At 38.6% G+C, this 24,278-nt stretch overlaps 1 protein-coding gene across 1 annotated transcript; it reads left to right on the forward strand.

Moving 5' to 3' along the window:
* Window positions 1-2,236: 2,236 nt before the first annotated feature.
* spty2d1 (SPT2 chromatin protein domain containing 1) lies at window positions 2,237-19,183 on the forward strand. Its single transcript, XM_020535862.2, has 4 exons — window positions 2,237-3,953; window positions 5,414-5,576; window positions 15,875-15,952; window positions 17,804-19,183. Exons 1-4 carry the CDS (start codon window positions 2,237-2,239, stop codon window positions 17,895-17,897), a joined length of 2,052 nt encoding a protein of 683 aa, XP_020391451.2. The 3' UTR covers window positions 17,898-19,183.
* The last annotated feature ends 5,095 nt before the right edge of the window (window positions 19,184-24,278 follow it).

The raw sequence follows: 24,278 nt of genomic DNA on the forward strand, positions 1-24,278 counted from the left end.
CATTCAAAGCAGCAAAACAGTTTATAATTTTATCATAGTTAAACAGAAAAGGGTGTTGTCTATGCAAGCTATAATATTTCCTCCTCATTTCCCTTGTGGGTACTGATTCATGCCAGTTTTACTGGCAATTGCCCAGGAGAAGCTTAAGTCATCATAGGCCCTGAGGGCCATAGAGCCACTCTCTCATTACAGACGATTGGTGGTGAGATTAACCTGACGGTCACCAGGCTTCTGGTGAGGTTGAGAAGACAGGATCTTCATGGTGACCTCAGCCAGTGTAAGGATTGAACTTGCGCTGTTGTCATCACTTGGCGTCACAAACCAGCCATGCAGCCAAGCTGTGTTATGACAGTCTGCAGTGATAATGGAGAGCCCTTTAGTCTGACAAGTGAGGTGATTGCTACATTTAAGTTACCTAAACCAGAATATAGCATGTCTAGCTAAGGCCCTCCCCATTATTTAAAGAGGATAGGAGTATTAAATCAGGAAGTTATAGATGCAGCAATTTAAGCATGCTGCAGGGAAGTCACTAGAATCATTAGGGCTGAGTGACTGACTTAGATTAAGTGATTAAAGGATATGTGAAGTTATGTAGGCACTTCAATAAATAAGATTAAGGAATGATCTAATTAGGATGCTTAAGATAATTAAAAGATTTGCCAGTAAATAGAGAAAAAAAAATTATTTATTCTAGTTCTGGATTCTGAACCGAGGTAGCGTAATATCATAGGAGCTGTGTCGTTCACTGACGATGTAGGCATTAATGGAAACAGAATTCTGTAGCTGTTCTCTCCGCTGCTGCCCTCCCTGAAAAAAAGCTCCATTGGAAATCCCAACACTGATTGTTGTTTGTTAGGCAAGACTATTGAGGAGTATGGAGTGAATGGAGTTGCGATGCAGATCTGATATGATTTTATTGAGTCGTGGACAGGTTGAATGACGTACACGAGTTCCTATATTTTCAATCTTAGAAGTGAGATATTCTTCAAAAATAAAATGCCAGCAGTTCAACTCTTATCAGCTTTCTAGATCCTAAACAGTGACTTTGAAAGCTTTCAGCATCTAATACTATCATTAATTGCATTGACATCAGGTCACCACCTTGTATGCCTGCAAGAAAATTCCAAACTCCTTTCCATTTTAGCTGATTTATGCAAATGGCCCACAAGAAATCCAAGGCTATAGTGTGAGAATAGTTAGTGAGAACTGTTAGTTCTCTTTTGTCAAATGGATCTAATCAAGTTGCAAGGCCAAATATCTGAAATTTGACCCTAGAAGGTGTGTAAGCTTAAAAAAAACCTGACCTGTTAAAAAGCATACAGTGAAAGGGTTGAGAATCAATCTTTTTATTATGGTTTCTTATCCATTATTTACTTGTTGTAAGATGCGGAATCCCTTTCATTGTTTGAATAACCACTTGTTCAAACTAACTTAGTTTAATCAAATGGTTGCAGACTTGGAGAGCTCAATTGAAAGGATAGCAATATATACCGAGACCTCTAAATTTCTCTGGAAAAGCAGAGTTTCTTGCTTGTGTTCATTTCCTCTGTACTGTGATGTATCCTGTTTGGGTCCAAAGTGGTTGACCTCACACTTGTCTATATTGAAATTTGATTTTTCTAGAGTTTTGTCCATTCACTTAATCTAGTAGGATCTCTTGGTAATTTGCTTCACAGAATGGTAACTGACACCAAAAATAATGGTTTATGTTTAAAACATTATGGTCTGAAGTGATAAAGTGTGAGGAAAATACTTCTTGCTCATGGAGCTCCCCCTTTATATAAGGAAATAGTACAGATGCCACCAAATCATTTAAGATGCTCACGCCACTTAACACAATGGGCTATGCTGAACCTGAGTGTCCTATTGGAACAGTAGAACTCTGAACAATTAAATTGCTAGATGGATTAAAAAAAAATTCCCAATTTATGACATGTTTTCTTGGAGTTGGCTAGTATTTAAGCCTGAAATCATGGATCGGCATTTAAAATAGGGCATTTATGCAGCAGCACTTCTCGATGATGACGTTATTGGAACTCACTGGCAGGGCATGAGAGGATTTTGGGTGGCAAGAAACTACTTTTTGAAAAACCACAAGAATACTTCTGGTATGTGTTTGTGTTTTCATTCTTAGACAAAGGATAACCATCCCTAGTAATTGAGACCAATGTGTGAGGCTTTATAGTAAAAAATTAAAATGGCTACGATGCTGGTATTTGTAGCTGGTTTATTCGATATGCGCATTAGAGTTTTAGTGAACTTACTGTGCTTAGTGCTTTGCTGTTCAGGGGCCAACTATAAATCTTTCATCATTTTTAATGTAGATTTAGAAGAAAGACGGAGAAAGGCGGAGCTGCTTGCAAAACGAGTTGCATTAAAACATGATCGTAAAGCGAGAGCAATGGCTACCCGTACAAAGGACAATTTCAGAGGCTATGATGGTACTCCTGTGGAACAGAAAAGCAAGAAGAAAACTTCTGATGATGAGCTAAAGGACCAAAGAATGGATGACTCTAATGAAGAAGATTATTACTATGAGGCAGCACAGGGTGAGGATGAACTATCTGAAATAGAAGATTCTGAAGAGTTTGAAGAACATTTTGATGAGAGACCAGTTAAACGGCAACACACAGAGGTACCAGTTAAACGGCTTAAACGTCAACACAGAGAACCTGTGGTATCAACTAAGGAGCCAAAGAGACTGTGCAAAGAACCTGAGACATTTACAAAGGAACCAGAACAATTGTGCAGAGAGGCTAAAAAATCTAAAGTTCCAAAGAAACCACCGTCAGCACCCATGAACTTCACAGATCTCCTGAAGTTGGCTGAAAAAAAGCAGTTTGAACCAGTAGAGCTAAAGCCAATGAAAAAAGTGGAGGAGAAGCTGTACACAGCAGAGGAACTGAAAGAAATTGAATTTTTAGAGCGCAAACGACAAAAACAAAATGACAAAAAGAAATCTGAGAAAGAGGGCACTTTATCACATCCAACTAGCTCATCCAAGAAAGAATCTTCAACTAAAGACAGTAAAAGCATAAAAGCTGTGCGAGACCCAGGAGAGAAACTTCATTTATTCAAAGAAAGTAGCTCAACATCATCTGTTCATGGAGTTAACAAGAAGCCAAAAACTGCATCAAGCGAAAAACCTTCATCTTCAGTGTCTTACAAAACACCTACACGGGAAATGTCCAGGTCTTCAGTAGGAGTTGGACATTCTATTTCCAAAAATTCCAGTAGTAATGGTGGAAAGCTTGTACTAGACAGCTCAGCAAAATCTAGAAATAGCTCCCAAACACTGAGTAAACAATTGAAACCTGGATCAAATGGAACCCTTTCCGCAGTGTCTTCAAAAAACAATCAGAAAAGAACTGATCAGTCCACTTCAGCCAGGAAAAATGATGGTTCCTCCACAAAACATGAAAGGACAGGTGGTTCAAATGCATTGCACTCCAAAAACACAAGTGGCTCAGCTTCTGAACGGTCCAAAAGTTCCAGTAGCGTAAGCCAAAAACGACCAGCCTGCTCAGACCAAACATGTTTGAGCAATTTGGGCCAACATAAACCAAGCAGTGCAGTTAGTTCTGGGGCTTCTCGTCCCAGCAATACGGGAGGCTCAGATTCCATGCGACCTAAAAATACAAGCAAATCTGGACCTCCTAGACAGAGCAATACAAGTAACTCTGGGTCTGTGCAATCAAGAGGCATGAGTACATCAGTACGGGTAGCTGGTTCTGGATCGGTAAAGTCTGGAAATTCTTCCGTTTCTATTTCTGGACAGCATCCAAGCACTGATACTGGACGACCTGGAAACAGAGTTGGAGTGCCAAAACCCAAATGTACTGTTGTATCCGAAACAATATCTTCAAAGAACTTCCCATCACGACCCAACAATGGACAGATGAATAATATAAGGTCGGCTCCACCAGGGTACAGATCATTGGCACATCCATCAGGTACTTTTAACAGATAATGACAAATGTTGCTAAAAGGAAATAATTTTTATCTAGCGTAGTGTTCAAACACTTGGAGCATAGTTGGAGGGGAAAGGAAGCAGACTTCCGATAACCACCTTCTCTTGACTGAAAACAAAAAACGCTAGAAATCACAGCAGGTCAGGCAGCATGCACGGAGAGAGAGCAAACTAATGTTTCGAGTCTAGATGACTCTTCATCAGAGCTGACGTAAAGTGTGGAGGGGGCAGCATTTGTGCAATGGAGGGAGCGGGGGGAGGGAGGATGGAGGTGGAGTGCTGGCGAGTGTTGATAGTTCAGATTAAGTTATTGGAATGTGAGAATGGCAGAGCAGTGGTGTGTCTAACTGCCAGACTGGAAAGAAGAGATAGTGCTACTGGGATGGGGGGAGGGGAAGAGAAGACATCATGACAGGGAATGTAACAAGTAAAGCTAAAAGAAAAGGAAGGAATGAGAGTGGGTTCACAATTTGAAGGTGTTGAACTCAATATGAAGTCCAGAAGGTTGTAAGCCACCTTTTCTTCCCTGAGGTTACATCTATTTTTCTGCCTGTTGAGCCATTTAGGTCTCCCATGTAGCATCCTTGGCCATTCATCTAGTAACATATAAATATTCCCATTAAGAATTACCATGAATGTTCACAGTATGAATGAACCAAATTTCACTGTTTGTAGACCTTTATCTGTTTAGACTTCTATATTTTAGAAAATTGAATTTTGCTATTAAAAAAATTATGCATTCTCTGCTAATGGTACAACAGGACTATAAGCAACTTGCATTGAAATAAATATTGCGTCCAAGATTTATTTTCAGTGGGGTCTCTTATGTGCCAGTGAATTTGAGAAAATATCCAGGAAAACAAGATTGCAAAAAACAAAAGTAAGCCACAGGTGTGCATTCTCAATGTGGCTGCAAGGAATGTTTAGATTAGAAGACCATTAAAGTTCCTGCAAAGAATTTGTAGGTAAAGTCACCTTTATATTCTATAAACTTACATTATATTACACAGGCTAGAAGATCCAGGGTTCACTTTCTTTTCTTTGTTAGCTAATCTTGGCCACACTAACAGCTAACATTGTAATGTGGCCTCTGTGCTCTTTGGCTGCATTCAAATAGCTCGACTTGTACACGTGGAGAGGCATTATAGACTGCTGGGAAGCCTGGCAAGACTGCTGAAAAAGTACTGCTCTTTTGCTTGCTCTGTTATTTGTTCCTGACTGATCTTTAGCAACAATTAAAACTTGATAGGTGATTATAATATACTGTCTCTCTTAAAATGATACAGCTTTGTCTGGAATTTATAGCGAAGCTATATTTAATAATCAGTCAGACCTTAAGAAATGTCTATCTGTAGGGGGGTGTGAGATGTGTTGGTCTGTGTTCATTAACTGGCATTGTCAATGTATGCATTGTAAAGTTGCATTATTTTTGTTTCTGTGCAGCAGTAGCTCCTGCAAGGCCGCCTATACCTATATCCTATAGGCGGAGGCTGGAGGATGACGACGAATATGATTCGGAAATGGATGACTTCATTGACGATTCTGGGGAATCACAAGATGAAATCTCAAAACATATCAAGGCAATCTTTGGATATGACCGCACAAGGTAATACAAACCATATCGTGATGGGTTCTGTTGTGGAGCATATTTTTATAAGCATAGAGATGCCTCTGCCTTTTGTAAGGACCGTGTCCTTTTATTTTTGTGTTCTTAAAAGCTGTGCACTTAAGTGAAAATGAACTGTTCTTAAAATAAGTGTTTAAAGAGTGGGTGCAACTTTGAAAGCAAGTAACCAGATACCCATGGCAGTCACTGTGAACAACTGTTTGAATGAGCAGTAAATCAAGTTCAGATTGTAGGTGATCTGGAACCAAGAGTGTGTACTGATATAGCTGTTGTTGGCACTGAGTTTGATTGGACTGTGAAGTACTGACAGTTATCAATAACAGAGAACATTTGCTTGTCAACAACTCTGTGATTAGTTCTCAGGTTGCTGAGCAGCTTAGAGCTGGAACCAACTTGCAGAGAGAGAAGAGAAGAAGTATGCTGATCTTCTCACAGCCCAGAAGCTGCCTATTGCTTGCAGTGAAAAACTCAGTTTAAATCTGAAGAAAAACTTAAAGAACCTTTCCTTCAGCAGTTGCTGTAAGCTGTAACTTCTGAATTAATAAATCCAGTGCAGGAGCAATGTGCCAAATGGCCCCTTTCTGCGCTGTAACAGTTCTGATTTTCCAAGTGAATCAGCAACTCTGTGGCTGGATGTCTGGCTTGTGATGCAGTGATGCCAACAGCATGGTTTTAATTCACACACCAGCTGAGGTTACCATGCAGGACCATCCTTGGTCCCTCCCTGCAGCGTGGATCTTGCAACTGCTCCTGGGATTGCAGGCTTAGTTAAAGATTTATTATAGCTTTTTATTTACAGTTTTTACAGTCATTATATTTTACTAATATAAGATTTTTATTCATTTTGTTTCATTAAAGTGCAAAAAAAAAAGGTTTTAAGGGTCTACAGTGAACAGCTGAGGTTTTTTAATTCTAAATTCAGAAGTTTATAAAGTCTATATCTGTTTTAGAGGGTTTTTTCACATTGCAAAGATTTTTAGAGGGTTTCTTTTACATTGCCAAGGTTTTTTTTATGAAAAACCAAGCAGTTTTTTTTTTTAAATAAGGAGTTGTGTTTTAGTTTTGGGGAGTCCTACATGTGGTCAGCTCTGAAGATTTTTCTGTTCTTCAAGGAATTTAGTGAAAAGTGGTCATTTTTATTCAGTTAATCAACTAAGTTGTTTCATTTAACTTTTATGTATTTGATTTATATTTTTCCATTTTAACATTTTCTGTAGGTAACGAAAGTTAGTTTATTTTTTATATAAAGTGCTATTGAAAATTTTACTCTAGGCTTAATGTTATTAAGGGTATGTATGAGGTACAGAGTGAGATGGCTAGTAGATTTAGAAAAATCGTTACACAGCAACATCAGTTTGGGTGACTGTCTGGAAAGGTACGAAGGAAGTTCAGAAGTCTCCGCTGGCTATTCCCCTATCAGATAGATTTTCAGTTTTTGGAACTATAGAAGGGGATAGTGTCTCCAAGGAAAATGACAGGGCCAGTCGGTTATTGGACACTTGGAACGATTCTTATGTTGGGCAGCGTTTCACAAGATTTAATAGAATTATTGTTATAGGGGATTCTTCTGTCAGGGACACAGACAGGAGATTCTGTGGCAGTGAGCATAAATTTAGGATGGTTTGTTGCTTTCCTGGTGCTAGGATTCAAGATGCCTCCAGCATATTGTTAAAAGTGAAATTGAGAAGCCAGAAATTATTGGATACATTGGTAAGAATGACATTTTTAGGGAAAAGGTTAAAGCAATACAGAGTGAATTTAAGAGCTTAGGTAGAATATTAAAAAATAGAAGGTTGGAAGTAGTAATTTCTGGTTTGTTCCCAACCCCAGACTCAAATGAGGGAAGGAACAAAAGGTTAAAAGAGATAAATCAATGGCTGAGGAACTGGTGTATTGTTTAGGGATTCAGGTTTTTGGATAACTGGAATGTCTTTTCGGATAGAAAAGACCTGTTCAAAAAGGATGGGACTAACCTAAACTGGAAAGGGACCAATATCTTAGCAGGTAGATTTGCTCATTCCATTAAAGAAGACTGTATTCTGCGAGAGAAAGAGAGAGGAGGAATTCTAAGTAGCAGTGTAAATAGAAGGATTGATGGGGAAGGTTCTGAATGTGAGGGAAGCATGTCAATTAGAAAAGAAAGACGAGGCAGTCAGAGTACGTAGTAACTCTAAAGAACTAAATTGTATTTATTTCAATGCAAGGGGTCTTACAGTTAAGGCTGGTGAGCTCAGGCATGTTTAAGAGCATAGGATTGGGACGTAATAGCTATTACAGAAACATGGCTGAGAGAAGGACAAGACTGGTAGCTCAATATTTCAGGTTTTGGGTGCTACAGGAAGAATAGAAAATGAGGCAAAAAAGAAGGGTGGGGTGGAATTTAATTAAAAGAATACATTGCTGCTGTAACTAGGGAATATATTTCTGAATTGTCCCAGTGAAAATATGTAGCTAGAACTTACAAATAAAAAAGGAAAAAAATCACTTTGATGGGATTGTACTATAGGCCCCCAGTAGTAGAGGGAAATTGAGAAACAAATGTGTAGGGAGATCACATAGTAAGGTTGTTATAATGGGGGTTTTAATTTTCTAAACATTGACTGGGCTACCATGGTGTTAAAGGTTTGGATGTTGAAGAATTGTCAGATGTGTTCACGAAAATTTTCTTTATCAATATGTATGCTCCTACTGGAGAAGGAGCAAAACTAGATCTCCTTTTGGGCAATAAGACAGGGCAGGTGACTGAAGTAAAAGTGGGGGAACACTTTGGGTCTAGCGATCATAAGTCTATTAATTTCAACATGGTTATGGAAGAAGATAAGTCTTCCATAAAAGTTAAAGTTTTTAATTGGAGTAAGGAAAATTTTAATAGTATGAGACAAGAATTTTCAAAAATTGATTGGAGTAGGCTATTTCGCAGGAAAAAGGATGTCTGACAAGTATGAGGTATTCAAGAGTATGATGTCGAGAGTTCACAGGCATTTTGTTCCTGTTAGAGTGAAGAGTGAGGCTGGTAAGGTTAAGGATCAATGCATGAATAAAGGTATTGAGGTTCTAGTCAAGATTAAAAGAGAATCTTGTTTTATTTATAGACAACTTGGTTCATTGAATCTCTTAATCAATATAAATGCATAGGGACGTTCTTGAGAGAAATCAGGAAGGCAAAGACTGGATGTGAGATAGCATTGACAAATAGGTTAAGGATAATTCAAAGAGATTCTACAAATACATTAAGATCAAGAGAGTAACTAGAGAAAGGGCAGGACCTTTTGCAGATCAAGGAGGCTGTCTTTGTGTTGAACCCTAGGAGGTGGGAAAGATACTAAATGAATATTTCGCATCAGTTTTTACTGCAGAGAAATAAATGTTGATGTTTTAAAAACCGTTCATATTACGGGAAAGGAAGTTCGGGAGGCCTTATTGAATGTAAAGGTGGATAAATCTCCAAGACCTGATCTAATGTGTCCCGGAATGTTGTGGGAAGTAAAGGAGGAAATTGTAAGACCCCTTGCAGAAATATTTGTATCGTCTATAACTACAGGTGAGGTGCAGTGATGTCAACAGCATGGGTTCTCACAAATTCTGTCTCACAAACTGTGTCTCACAAACTTGATAAAGTTTTTTCAGGAAGTTACCAAAAAGATTGTTGATGGCAGAGCAGTAAACCTTGCTTATTTGGATTTTAGTAAAGCTGTTGACAAGGTTCTGCATGGTAGATTGCCAATTGGATACATAATTGGCTTAATGGCAGGAGACAGAGAAGAATGGTGGAGGGTTGCTTTTTGGACTGGAGGCCTGTGACCAGCGGTGTTCCACAGGGATCGGTTCTGGGTCCTCTTTTGTTTGTCATTTATATAAATGATTTGGATGACAATATAGAAGGCATGGTTAGCAAGTTTGCAGACGACATCAAAATTGGTGGCATAGTAGACAGTGAAGAAAGCTTTCTAAGATTACAAAGGAATCCTGATCAAATGAGTCAATGGGCTGAAAAATGGCAGATGGAGTTCAATCGTAAATGCAAGGTATTGCATTTTGGTACAACAAACAAGGGTAGGGCTTTGGGTAGTGTTGTAGAACAGAGGGTGCAGGGTATAGAACTAGGGGTGCAGGTACATAATTCCTTGAAGTTTATGTCACATATAGACAGGGTGTTTAAAAAGACATGTAGCATGCTTGCCTTCCTTACTCAGTCCTTTGAGTATAGGAGCTGGGAAGTCATGTTGATGTTATACAGGACATTGATAAGGTCTCTTCTGGAATACTGTGTCCAGTTCTGGATGCTCAATTATAGGAAGGATATTATCATGCTGGAGAAGGTTCAAAAGAGATTTTCCAGGATGTTGCCGGGTATGGAAGGTTTGAGTTATAAAGAAAGGCTGAGACTTTTTTCATTGGAGCATAGCAGGTACTTGATGCCTCACTCAGTCAAATGCTGCCTTGATGTTTTGCTTCATCTCACCTCTGGACTTCAGCTTTTTTGACAACATTTGACCAAGGCTATAATAAGCCAAGTGGCCTTGGTGGAACAAAAGCTGCACATCAGTGAGCTGGTTATTCCTTTGATATTGCCACTTGCTAGCACTGTCAATGACTCCTTCCATCACTTTATTAATGTTCACAAGGAGGTAGGTAGGCCTGTAATTGACCAGGTTGAATTTGTTCTGCTTTTGTGGACACACTACATACCTGGGTGGTTTTCCACATTTAAATAGCTGCCAGTGTTGTAACTGTACTGGAGCATCTTGGCTAGAGAACACAGATAGTTCTGGGGCACAAATCTTCAATACTATGCTGAAATGTTGTCAGGGTTATCAGCCTTTGAAACGTTCAATGCCTTTAGCTGTTTCTTGACATCACATAGAATGAATTGCATTAGTTGGGAGACAGGAGTCTGTGATGCTCGGGACCTCAGGAGGGGGCCAAAATGGATCATCCACTCAGCACTTCTGAATGCAAATACTGCAGCCTAGTCTTTGCACTGATGTGCAGGGCTTCCCCATCACTGGGGATGAAGGTTATTTGTGGGGCCTCCTCCTGTTGGTTCATTGTCAACTACCATTCAGTACTGGATTTGACAGGACTGCAGAGCTTAGATTTGATCATTTTGTGGGATCATTTAATTCTGTCTATTGCCTGCAGCATCTGCTTTGTGACATGCAAGTAGTCCTGTGTTATAGCTTCACCCAGTTGACAGCTCATTTTTAGATATGCCTGACATTGCTTCTGGCAATGCCCTCTATTCTTCATTGAACTTGGAACTTGGAACTTGGAACTTGGAACTGTCTTTCCAAAAATTATACCGAGGCTAACTCAATTGAACATTTTAAAACCCAGTGTACTTTCAGGTCAGGATGTTAAGATATGTGAAACCAGGTGAATGGAGTTGAGAAGTGGATCAATATGGTCTAATTGAATGGTAAAATAAGATTGTGAAGCTAAATTGCCTCCTTTCGTTCCTATGCTTTGTAGTTTTGTTAGGTTAAAGTTAGAACCTTCCAGATGAGAAGGTTGTGTCTTCCCTCCTGATCTGTGCTGATCTAGCTAATCTGAGCATTGCAATAGTTAATCTGCTATACTTGCCCTTTGTGCTTCTGGGTGATTGAGAAGGAGAAAAAGTTGTCCTGAATTCCTTTCCTGAACGCTGTTATGGGCTGCTTCTGGGAAGTGCATATGGACGATATCTGATGAATTCAGGCTACTGCAGGAGAAATGAACTCTAGGTTGACATGCTGTCAAGTTGCTGATTCTATGAAATTGTTTTCTGAAACAGCACCATGAGGAGAGGAGTTAGGTAAAAAGAGTAAAGTTAAATTGTTTAATATAACGTGGTATTTCAGAAACCACATGATGAGGAAACTTCTACGCCATGTTCTTCTTCCTGAAGTAGCACCAGTTCCTGTGATTTTCAAAAGGAGGAAATCATAGAAGCAGCTTTTTTCTACTGCACTATTTGTAGCTCCTGGTTTCATTTTCTGGTTTTACTGCAAGGGTAAACAGAATTATGACTTGACTATTTCTGTAATGTTTGCAATCTAGCAAATTACTAATACATGGTGAAAACTGGAGAGTTTTCTCTCTGCAGATGTTTTAATGTATCATGTTGAATTATACCTCTATTTAGTGCATTGGTCCTTTTCAAGGTTATGCAGAGTTGGGAATGAAAGCTGTCTTTCTGATGTTATAAGGATGATACTTGAAATGACTGTTGAGCAAGTTCAATCAAGTTCATAGTTGCTGTAAGCTACCAACAGGGGTCACAGCCTCAGGAAATGAGGTAGGCTATTTAGGACTGAAATGGGGAGAATTTTCTTCATCCAGAGAACAGTGAGCTTGTGGAATTCTCTGCCACAGAAAGTGGTTATGGCCAAAACATTGAATTTTTTCAAGAAAGACTTTGGTTTAGTTTTTAGGGCTAAAGGAATTAACGGGGAGAAAGCTGGAACAGGGTACTGACTTAGATAATCAGCTATGATCATATTGAATGTGGGAGCGTGCTCAAAAGGCAAAATGGCCTATGCCTGCTATCTTCTGTGTTTGCCATGATCTCCTCAAGGGATTGCACGGATAACTTATCAAAGTAGTAATATTTAATGTACTGCAGGATGTTATAGAGGGAGCTTGGAAACAGAAAAGGCTTCAGTTACATTTTGCAACTAATCTCTGAAGTACTTGAAGGAAGAATGCAGAGAGAGCTTTAAATTTCTATCTGAGCATGCATACTCGATTTAAGTATTGTACGCCAGAATGTTTTCTTTTGTTTCATCCTATTGAACAATGCAATATCTGGGACCTTGGCTGGCTGACTGACTAACTATAAACCAGGTGCTTAGTATAAACTGAGAGGTACAAAATTAACATGGCTGAAGACCGACTGAAACTGAGGCCACTCACCTTCAGTATCAATGCACTCGAGTTCTACTGAAGTAACTGCCAGGATTAGAGCTCAGTATGCAAAATTCCTCGGCACACTATAAACAGCTGGGAATCCACAAGACAGAAGACCGTGTTATGATCAGGTCACTGGATTAATAATCTAAAAGCTCAGGCCAATTCTCCTGAGAATATGGGTTCAAATCGCACAATGGCAACTGGTAGAATTTAAAGTAAATGAATAAAAGAAGTCTGGATAGTTTCAGGTAGTTTCAGTAATGGTGGCCCATAAATTGTCATTGATTGTTGCCTTAAAAAAAAAACCTCATCTGGTTCACTAACGTCCTTTAGGGAAGGAAATCTGCTATTTTTACCTTGTCTGGCCTACAAGTGTCTCCGGACCCACAACAATGTTGCTGACTTGAAGTTGGCCACTGAAAGACCTAGCAAGCCCCTCAGTTCAAGGGCAGTTAGGGATGGACAACAAAGTGCTGGCCTGTCCAGCAATGAGCGATGATCACATGAAAGAATATCTTAAAGTTGTGATAGAAGCCTAAATGGTTTGTGGTCTCGCACCTTGATTTATGGCAGTGAAACATGAATAATTACAGCTACCAAAGAATGAAGTTAAACAGTTTCATCTTCACTGTTTTCATGGGTTCTGGATATCTTATGGAAGGGCAAAATGATTGATAAGGTACTCCTTTCAAAGCAAGTCTCAAACATGTTGCATTAATGAGTCAAGGCAACTTTGCTGGCTTGGACAGGTTCGCTACCTGGAATATGGATGTGTAGCCATGGATTTTCTGAATGGCAGGACCTCCAGTGTCAGATGACCAGTAGGCTGTCCACAGCTCTGCTTCAAGGATATTTACAAGTGTGAAATGACCACTCTCTTGACACTTATTACTACACCTCGTACTCACTAGCTAATGACTGAGAGAAATAGTGTCATTCACCTGTGGCCTGGTGTGTGCCACCATAATGGTAGTTGCTACAGTGACTTGGTAATCAGTGGGAATGCTGAAAGCAACAACCCAAATGACACTTCTGACAGACCTGTTTCTCATGGATTTGTCTCTTCACCCATCAGGAAAGCGGCACTTTATGAAGTTTTCTCATTCCCAGAGGATTAGATTTGTTGCATGTCCATATTTTATGGAGATGGAAGAACGTTGAGCAGTGCAATGCAAATTACAATCAGATTTAATATTCCTTTGTTTTTCACTGTTTTGTCTGTCCCTCTTTTCCACTACTTTAACTGGTTGGATGTTAATTTATTTCTTGTCATCACAGTGCTTACAGTTACCAGTCACCAAATTGAGAATGTTTCAAACTTTGCACCAATAATTAAGTTTCATTCTTACTAAGTAGCATGGGGTAAGCTCTTCCTCCTTCAGTACACAGCTGAGCAGATACCCTTTGTGTAAGAATGCTACCAGTCAGTCCAGTTTCATATTTACTGTTGTCAAAGGAATTGAATAATAATTCACATTAAAATTTAAAATTTATTTTACTGCAGAGTCCCTGTTTAAAGTTGAGTCAACAATGACGTTTAACAGACTTACAGCAGATTTACAGCATCGCAGTTCTTTTGGTTTTTATTTGACATTAACAGATGTTGTGTTCTGTGGCTCACCTGCTCCAGTATTTTTCTGGGAACAGGAGTAGGCCATTCACTCTGAACCTAGCTGATTAAACACTTCATTGTCTTTTACTAACTGTATTCCCAAAGCCCTGTATGCCACTGGCAATCCGAAATCTGTCAATCTCTACCTTAAACATACTGAAAGACTGAACCGCTACAGCTTGCTGTGGTAGAGAATTCCAAGGTTCACAACCCTCTGCATAAAATAATTTCTCCACATCTCCAACCTAACTGTCAACCCCCTTATTTTTAAACTGCGTCCCAAGTTTTAGACTTTTCAACCAGAGGAAACCTTTTACCTCTATCTACCCTGTTTATCCCTTTCAGCATTTTGTAGCTTCTGTTAGAAACCTCCATTTTTACTTCTAAATTCCCCCAAGTCTGTCGCTGTCACAGGGTTGGGTAATCCTGCTCTGGCATAACTCTAATTTTGCTTCTGCTGCTACTCCATTTCTAACCCTGCTATTCTTCACTAATCCAGCTCTTGTTCTCACCCTCTATCCCTAGGTTTAAAATCTCCGTCTGTTGCCACCTGTGGGGAGTTTTGCTGCTCTCTTGTGCTTCTTTTCTGAACTTACTTTGAAGTCCTTGGTTCCACCAGGTGTCAGAGGTTGACCACTGTAGGACTTCAGCAACCTGCACTGACCAATGACTGCCACGAGGTGGAGCCTTGTCAAATACAAATTCATCTGCGGTGTAATTTATTGACAGCGTTTAGTATTGCAGTTTTAATTTTTTTCATTTTCATGGTTATCTTATTTTGGAATGTTGACATTTATCAATATTTTAAAACTGCTTTTTGCTGAGAAAAGTCCTGAAGTACCTAACTGTACAGCGTTTCATTTATATTCAGTGATTTATTTTGCAAGTTATTTCAGCTAGGAATATGCAGTACTGCTCATGTGGCACAGTGTTTCAGCATGTACACTTAATTTCTGGGTAACAAATGTACAAAAGAGCTGAACTCCAAATTTAACATTGATTTCTATGGGAATCTGTGATTCACTTGAAGTTGATTTACTGCAAATCTCAATTTTCACTAAATCAACTTCAACTTTAAGTGAGGACTTCCTTTATAGATAATTTAATAAGACATTGTCTAGGAGGAAGAGGCCATTCAGTTTTTATTCAATGAATTTAGTAGTAGGTACGTATAATCAATTATAAAATCTCAGTGATTATGTTCATTCATTTATACTTGTGTGGAGCCAAGTATGATGCCAAAGCAACAGGGAGGTATTCTGCTGATGAGATTATTTAGCCCTGCTTCAAATCCATAGAATGAAAATCTGATCATTGAGTATAAGGACTTTGAATCAGTTAATTCACTAGCAGTTTACTGGTTTGGACTATCTCAAATCCAGTTCACAGTGAACGTTAACACACAGCACAAAAGTACGTACTTCTAAAACTGACTTTAATTGGCAATCTCTGACAGAAGCCCCAAGGTAACTAGTGTAACTAGTCATTGAAGTTGGTGAAGGTAAGGGAGTACTTCCATGATCATTTGACATGGGAGTACTGGAATTTGACTCTGGTTGAAATCGAATACTTGTCATTTTGTTCCAAATATTAATTATTTCATACTATAGCACCATCAATATGTTGCAAAACAAGCAGCAATAAAGCCAAAACTAAATTTCATGATAGTCTGAAGGTACCCACGCACGGCCATTTTCTACAGTTCAAAGATTGAAAAGTATTTCCTAATTAAATGGGACAAAGTGAGATTTTTGAGCATTGTTTTATGTTACAGATATAAGGATGAAAGTGACTATGCTTTGCGATACATGGAGAGTAGCTGGAGAGAACAACAGAAGGAAGAAGCCAAAAGGTAAAATTTCAGCATTGATACACCTCCAGATCTTACTTGGAACCTGTGTTGCTAGCGATTTTAAATGTTTAGCAATAGCCTCTAAGTTTGTAACTCACTGGTTTCTCAGTCTTCCAAGAAGTATATCATTTATACTCGTGTGTTGTTACTGGTGGCTTTAAATTTTTACAAAGACAGATGTATTCAGTGCTTAACTGCCAAACATACACATGTTGTTTAATAGTATAGTTCGTGACTGAAATGGGACATGCTTTTGTCTTGGCAATGTCCTTTTTTTCTCAAGTTATAAGTCTTTGTTAGAACAGTCCTCCACTTGGGTACCGGTTGTCCTTTTGTAGCCTGCTAAAGTGACTGTTGTTCAAGTGTAAATTTCAGCAGTTTTGTTAGAAACAAGGGCAAAAACTCCATTCAGGAAGCAAATTACTGGTTAACAGTTAGAACTGTCACCCTAGCTGATTCAGCACTGAGCTGCAGTGAATTGGTTTAATGCTTCACCAGCTGTTAAATTGATTACTTAGACTTTTGAGAAGTCCTAGTATAAAGAATTGAGTAACTGAGATTGTTGGGCTCAAGCTAATACTTCATATTCCAGGATCGTACTTAAAAGCAATTCTTTAATGGAGCACATCTGTTCTGTTACGAGTTCTCTGCTGTACAAGTAAACAATGGGCTAATGGAAAGTGTGTTCTCCATGTTCTGCTGATGCGTTTCATGCCTGTTAGTAGAAGCATGAGGCAACACCTCTAAGACTGATCCTTTCCGCTTATCTGTGTGTTGCGAGGTGGGGTGTACATGAAATGGAGTGTGGTACAGACCCCCTAGTTTGACAAAAATCAGAACCCAGTAATGTGGGGTGCCAACTCATCAGCATCATGGTGACAAGCATTGTTACTTTTATGAATGCAACAAAGTAGTCATTATGCCTTTTACAATTGATTTTAGTTTTTTAAGAACAGACAAATGTGCATTTGCACAGTGCCTCAGGCTACTTCAGCAGTGAATTAATGTATAATCACTGCTGGGTAGGTGAGTACAGCAACCAGTGTACATTCAGCAAGGTGTCTCAAACAACAATGAAATAAACAAGCAGGACATTTGTTTTGGTTGAAGAATAAGAGTTGGTCAAGACTTGAGGGAGTTGTCCTGTTCTTCAAACAACACGTGGAATCTTAACCAAAATATGGCACCTCCATCAATGCAGGATTTCCCTCCAGTTTTGGAATGTATTATCATAGAAACACAGGACCTTGCATCAGAGCTAGATACCATTTGGCCCATCATGTTTCTGCTACTCTGAGAAGTTTAATTCACCCTACTTCCTTGCTTTGTCTACAGTTCTAAAATCTTTGCCTCTTCAAGTATTCTATCCAATTCATTTTTAAAAGTTCCTCTCCTCCCCTTTCAAACAGAGAGCATTCCAGATTTTCAGAACATGTCAAATGATGTGCTCAGATCCTGGAATGTTACTTTGTTCTTTAGGCATAGATGAGCATTCTATCACTGAACTTGGTGAAATTTCACATTTTGAGGCTGTTTGTAATGGCCTATAATGATAAAGTATACAACAGAAATGCTTTTGGTGTTTTGTAGTCTGAACGGTGTTCCAAGAAGCTTAGTATGAAAATAAGTTCTGGAAGAAATAAATTTCTTGGTTAGTAACTTGTTTTAATGTTGTAGCATTTGAAACTTCAGAGTTACAAACTAATGGCATTAAGCTATCCATTCATAAACTTTGTCCTTAAAAATGGACACACTGGAGGATTTGAAAGTTGGTAGCAGGAGGTGGCAGAGCTTTGAAGAAAAACCAAATGTTTGCATTTGATAAGTTTTGATCCTTTTTTCTCTCTGCAGCTTGCAGATGGGTATGATGGAGGACGCAGAAGAGCTGCGAAAAGAAGAAGAAGAACTAAGAAGGAAGATGAAAGCTAAGAAACGACACCTTTAGTTAATTGAAGAAATCACAAGAAATTTATTTATTATATTTATATACAAAATCTGGTTATTTACAAAAAGTAATATGCACTAAAGAATTTACTTTGTGAACTGTGGAACTTACTAAGCTGATTGACCAATTCAATAGAAGATATAAGTTAGCATTTGAATAAGTTGTGCTGGTAACTGGAGTAATTTTTATATAATTGTATGGTGCATCGCCAATTTTTTTTCAGTTCCTAGATCTGATGCATTGGATAAGGTCACACAACAGCAGATTTGTTCTTTCATTCTTTGTATTCCATAAATTTTAATTATGGAGTTAAGGACTTTGGTTGCTGCAAAGTATTGATGTGTATACTGTTAATGTTTTTTGCATTTCAGGCTTAAAGGCAAAACCATTTTGTGTCTTAAAGATTCACCACCAATTATCATTCGACTTTGTTCTGGTTGATTTAAAATTTGTTCTTTTTCCCCTGCTTCATTTTTACTGGAGATGGGTGATGTGGTGCATTAGCCACAGTCTCGCTGTCTCAACTTTATGAATTCAAATTCGTCCCAGACTCATGGAAGAAATGTCTCCTCTGTCTGCTGGCCAAATGTGAAATGAGTTTACGTTCTTTCATTTCATGAACTTCCAGTACATAACTGTTTCTGGTTTCATGTTGCAGTCACTGATACCCTACAATGCTTCAAGTGGTCGATGGAAAAATATTAAAATATCATGAAACTATTTGGCTTATTGAAGCAGATTCCTCCGAGTCTCTCAATTATAGCAACAAAATAGACTTTAAATGTTTTTTTTTTGTCTCCATTATGCTGTCTCATAGATTATTCCAAACCATGACATTTTTGAGCAAGGAAATTTTTCCTAGCAACTATTTTAAATTTAATTTTCACCATTTTAATTTTATGTCCTCTCAACCAATCCCCTAATTTTGCTGCTCCTCTATGGTTGAGACAGAAGACATATTGGTGGAACATTATAGAATGCTTTTCTCTGCACCCAACTGTGCCATACCTCCTTTGGGCATGTTTGATGCTGGCAATAGGTGCCTGAAATGGAATGGCACTTTCCCATCACTTTGAGCACAATATTTTCTAAAACCAAATAGGTTACTGATCTCTGAAGTGCGATTTGTTTAAACCTATAGCTAGGTGTGCTAGTGAAAAGGTTAAAGATTACAGTTGAATAAAAGTATAATAAAATACATTTTGTAATTTTTTGAGAATAATGCAAGTACAGATGCATTAAATGTAATTGATACTCTGTACAATAAATTTTTATCACATAGTTTATCATATTATCTTGTAATATCTCCTCTTTTAGTCATTTTAAAAATGAGTTTGACCATTTGTACATGTTTGAATTGTTGGTGCAACAAACTGTTATGTCATCGACCTCATTCACTTGGGGTTCGTCTTGAGAATGTTCTTCCTGCGTGGAATGACATTTGATGGATGTTTTCCAATTGCGTCTCGATATTGGCAAAGTAGTGCCGATGTATTGGTAAAGTGGAATATAAAATCACGTTTTCAAAGTATTTATTTGAATGGCAATGGTCACTGCAAGTTAAACATCTGGGATATTGGTTCAGTTTAACAGCACAAAACCATTGTTTTCATTGCAAGGCTTATTGGCTAGGTGTAAACTCCTTCTGTGACATTCTGTCCCTGTACCATTCACCCATTTTCATCTAAAGGTAGGGTGAAGAATATCAAATTGATGCTTAAAAGATTAATTTGCGTTAAATTTCTACAACTGACAATGCTATTTGAGGGCATCTTGTTTAATATACTGATACTTTAAAAGTGCCATGTTGCTACTATATACCTATCTTTTGACCTGCCTAAAAATGACAGTTGCATTGTTGAAGCAACACAGGATCCAATGGATGTTGCTGTCATAGGGCAGATATTAGATATTGGTTATTTTGGAAATTGAGAAAGGACGCCTATTAATTTATGCTATTTATTTGTTATACAACAGCACCTTGTATTTATATAGCTGTTGAAAGTAAAATGTCCAAAACTGCTTCATATGAGTGTAATCAGACAACTGACATTGAACCATTGTGAACACCATTACCAAAAGCTTGCTCAGAGGTATGCTTAAGTTTTAAAGAAGACAGACAGGTGAAGAGGTTTAGGTAGGGAATGATCACCAGTGGTGCATTGCTGAAAATCTGGAATATGAAACAGCCAAAATTGAAGGAGCTTTGATAACTTGGACAGTTACAGGATCAGAGGAGCAATGGGGAAAGGGAAGGCCATGGGTAAATCAGAAAATTAGGATAAATTTAAAATTGAATTGTTGGACCAGAAAGCCAGTTATGTTTATTGAGTGTAGAGCAATTGGGTAAATAGAACTTGGTGAAAGTTACAATACAAGCATCAGAGGTTTAGATGAGTTCAAGCTTATGGAAGATATAAGGTAGAGACTGACTGGGGGAGCATTAGAATAGCGTATTCTGATTTTGCATATCAGTCCAACTCTTGTGATACTAGCATTCCTAGTTTGCAAACCAAAGCTGCTGCTTTGGTAATATTTCTGGTTTATAAACCAATGAAAAGCTATGATTCCATTTCAGAGCACAGCTGTGGTAAAGGTAAAGGTGCCAGCAGCTGTAATCCCTGCTCTATATGATGGGTACTAACCCTTTGCCGTTGCAATTGTTTTCTCCTTCTGTACTCTAAGCTATTCATGATTTGAATATCTGTCAAGTCTCTTAATTTTCTATATTCTAAGAAGAAAACCCAATGCCTGCATGTAACTGAGATTCTTCTTCCCTGCTACAGTTGAAGTAAAATGCTTGAGCACTCGCAATCTCTATCTTTCTTTGATGTATAATGGCCAGAATTGAACACCATACATCAGCTGAGCCTTCCCTTGTGTTTTATCACTATTTACCATGCTTCCTTGTTTTTGTAATCTAGGCCACTATAAATAAAGTGAATAATTCCATGTGCCTTTTAAAAATACCTTCTCAACTTGGATATCCTTAGTCTGCATATTTCACTGATATATTTTTATCATCCTGAAGTTGCTATTATCATTAAATTTGAGTTTTGTGTCATCCACAAATGCTGAAATTACTCAAGTCTGAGTCAATAATATACATCAGGGAGCAGTGACCTAATAATAAACTCTTGCAGAATACCCTGTATTTCAATTACATTTATTTGGTACAAGCAGCAACCACTTCAATACCAAAACTGTTTTTCTCCTAAAACGTGGGAATCATAAAATCAGATGTTTTTACAGTTATTTATTCAATGCCTTTGCCCTTTCCTCACGCCACATAATTTCTCTTGTCTTTGCATCTAGACAGCCAGCATTAACTAGTCTCTTCCTTTTTTACATTGTTTACTATAGTACTGACTAGTTTACTAATCACTTTTTTCTCTTTATCAACCTTTCGATGGCTCTTTGGTTTTGAAAACGTTCCCAATTGTCAGGCTTACTATTGTTCTTTGCAACATTATAAAGCTCTTGTAATCCAGCACTATCTTTAGGCTTGTTATTTTTCAATGGAGTATACTTTTGTTGATCATTTTGATTGTTTCTTTAAATGCTTGTCACTCTTTACTTTCATATCTTTTAGTTTATTTATTTAATGAACCTTACCTGCTCTTCCCTCATTCTTACTAAATTGTCTTTATTACACTGTTATATTTAAGTTTAAATGTTTTTTAAAAACTTCCACAGAGTCTTTATATTAATGCATTGACTGCCTCTAGCAGGAACAGTTTTTACAGGAGTTGAACATGCCATATGGGAATGCATTTCAAGAGTTCATCGATATACTTTTTTAAATGTTGAGGCTTCTCCCCTCTGCTACCCTCCCACACAGTGCATTCCAGATTCCTACCACCCGCTGGATGAGAAATATTTTCCTGTAATCCCCTCTAAACCTCCTGTCCTTCAGCTTAAAATTATGCCCCATTGTTATTCCATCTGCCATTTGTCTGACATTCTGACCAACCCATCAATATCTTCCTGTAAGTGGGGACCTACTTCCTCACCTGCCACTGTTCTGCTGCAGATTTTCCCACAAGTAGCTGTTCCCAGTCTACTTTGGCCAAATCCAGTTTTTATTTTAATAAAATCTGCCTCCCTCCAGCCGAAACACATTTTTTGCAGGCCATCGCTTTCATTTTACCATAACAAAGGTTAAGTCCTACTGTAATAATGCTGAATGAACACAGCAGGCCAAGCACCATCAGAGGAGCAGGAAAGCTGACGCTCCTGCTGAATTTCTGAAGAAGGGTCTAGGCCCGAAACGTCAGCTTTCCTGCTCCTCTGATGGTGCTTGGCCTGCTGTGTTCATCCAGCTCTACACCTTGGTATCTCAGATTCTCCAGCATCTGCAGTTCCTACTATCTCTTAAGTCCTACTATATTGATATTATTAAAGTGCTTTCCTTTTGCCACCTTGAAAATCAGTCCAGTTTTTTGTTTCCAAGAATTAGGTCCAACAGTGTGCTATCCTTTGATGGACTTCTACATATTGTGATGAATAGCACTCTAGAATGCATTTTATTACTATTCACCCCTCAAAGCCTCTTTATAAGGGTGATTGAGGAGTGTGATGGATCCACACGTATGGATCGGGCTGTAGGAAGAGCAAACACTGCAATATAAAGGGTTGCTCTGCACTGCAGCCACTGGGTGGAGCTCACAGTCCAGTTTGGAGCTGGTCATGAAGGTTTAAAGCATACGAAACAACCGTTTAGCCCATCAAATCTCCATTGTTTTCTTCCTCAAACTGCATGCACCTTTGTTTCCTTCAGAAATATACTACTGGATGAAGTCAGTAAATCTGGTGTTGTGTTTAATTGGGCATGCTTGTGTGCTCAGTATTAGCAGTTGTCTAATCATGGTTTCATCATGTCCAAGCTCCATCATCCCAGCCAGGGGCTTCCTGCAGTAGACCCTAGACAGTAACCAGAAGTAGGAACCCAACCCAGAAACATGAAAGACAACACACAACTCCCATGAAGTCGTGACTGTGATAAACTGACTGAACACACTTTTAGTATATGGTATGAGATAATTAGGAAATCAGATAATAGAGTCAACACAGTTCTAAGGAAGGGTCACCGGACCTGAAACGTTGACTCTGATTTGTCTTCACCGATGCTGCCAGACCTGCTAAGCTTTTCCAGCAATTTGTTGTTTCATCTATTTATTGTTCTCTTTGTACCTGTGGATTTCATTGGAGGGGGCACATACTGTTAAACTTGTAGCCCATGAGGTAGCAGGTTATGCACCCCCCCAAACATCTTTATTAGGGAGGAGTTGTGTCTGATGACAATGACACATTTATGCATTAAAAATGGCAATTGTTGCTTCACAAAATATCAAATTTGAATCTGAGGCATTTTACTGGTGGCTTTACTGGGGTGCATTGATTATAGTTCTGGATTCATTAAGATTCTGAAATGAATCAAGTGTTGGGAGTAGGTTTTATGAATGAGTACTACTGACACAGATTCCTATCAATAATTCAAGCACCAAAGTCAGCATACCCTGTGTGATTCTCCATTCTAAAACTTAATGATGGAGAATCATGCAGGGCAAAATGCATTCTGTGCCTAAAACTGCATTGCACTTCAGTACTGAGATGTCAAGTGTAGCCTAGTAGTTTATATCAGAATGCAGTATAATAATCATAATGAGAATATTATAGACTTCAGTCTCCTGGCGAGGGTTAATAACAGGTAGGAATGCTACGTCTGGTCACTCTCCAGTGATTGGTAATCAGGTTTGACTATGATGTATTTATTCTGTTGATGCTCACTGTCCAGACTGACAAGAAGAGTAGAGAATCAGGGTGTTCCTCTTGTGCCAGAATAATCTGGGACAGGCCAAGAGGAATGAGGAAACTGGAGAGATGACAATAAACAATTTTCTGTCCTTTACTTTTCTTGGGGGCAGATTTGCTGATCATGCTCCCAGCATGTTCAGTAATCCTGGCTTAATGCATTCCTCCTCCATCATTGCTCAAAGGATCAATTTTTAAAGATTAAAATTCCACAGTATTTGAGCTGACTACCCACTGTTGCAAGCTGCTATTCTTTATTTCCAAGCCCGGACATGAGCATCAGCCTTCAAAGCGACATTGCAACTGTGCCTATTCTCATCTGATTACCATTCCCTGAACAGTGGTCAGCACTATCTGGTTCTGATTCTTCGAGAGTCAATGGAAGTGTTCCTGCCACTGGTAAAACTGAGCTAAACTAACTCGGTAAAGAGCAGAGATTAACCCTGAGGGCCTACTAATCTGTATGAATCAGCATCACACCATGTCTCCACCAGAAGAGTGTGTAAGGGTTAGAAAAATTGGCAACTGTGGGTGCAAGTCAGCAATTCCATGAATTAGGTTGAGCCT

The sequence above is a fragment of the Rhincodon typus genome, chromosome 17 (genome assembly GCF_021869965.1).
Source record: "Rhincodon typus isolate 14 chromosome 17, sRhiTyp1.1, whole genome shotgun sequence".
NCBI classification, from domain to species: Eukaryota; Metazoa; Chordata; class Chondrichthyes; order Orectolobiformes; family Rhincodontidae; genus Rhincodon; species Rhincodon typus.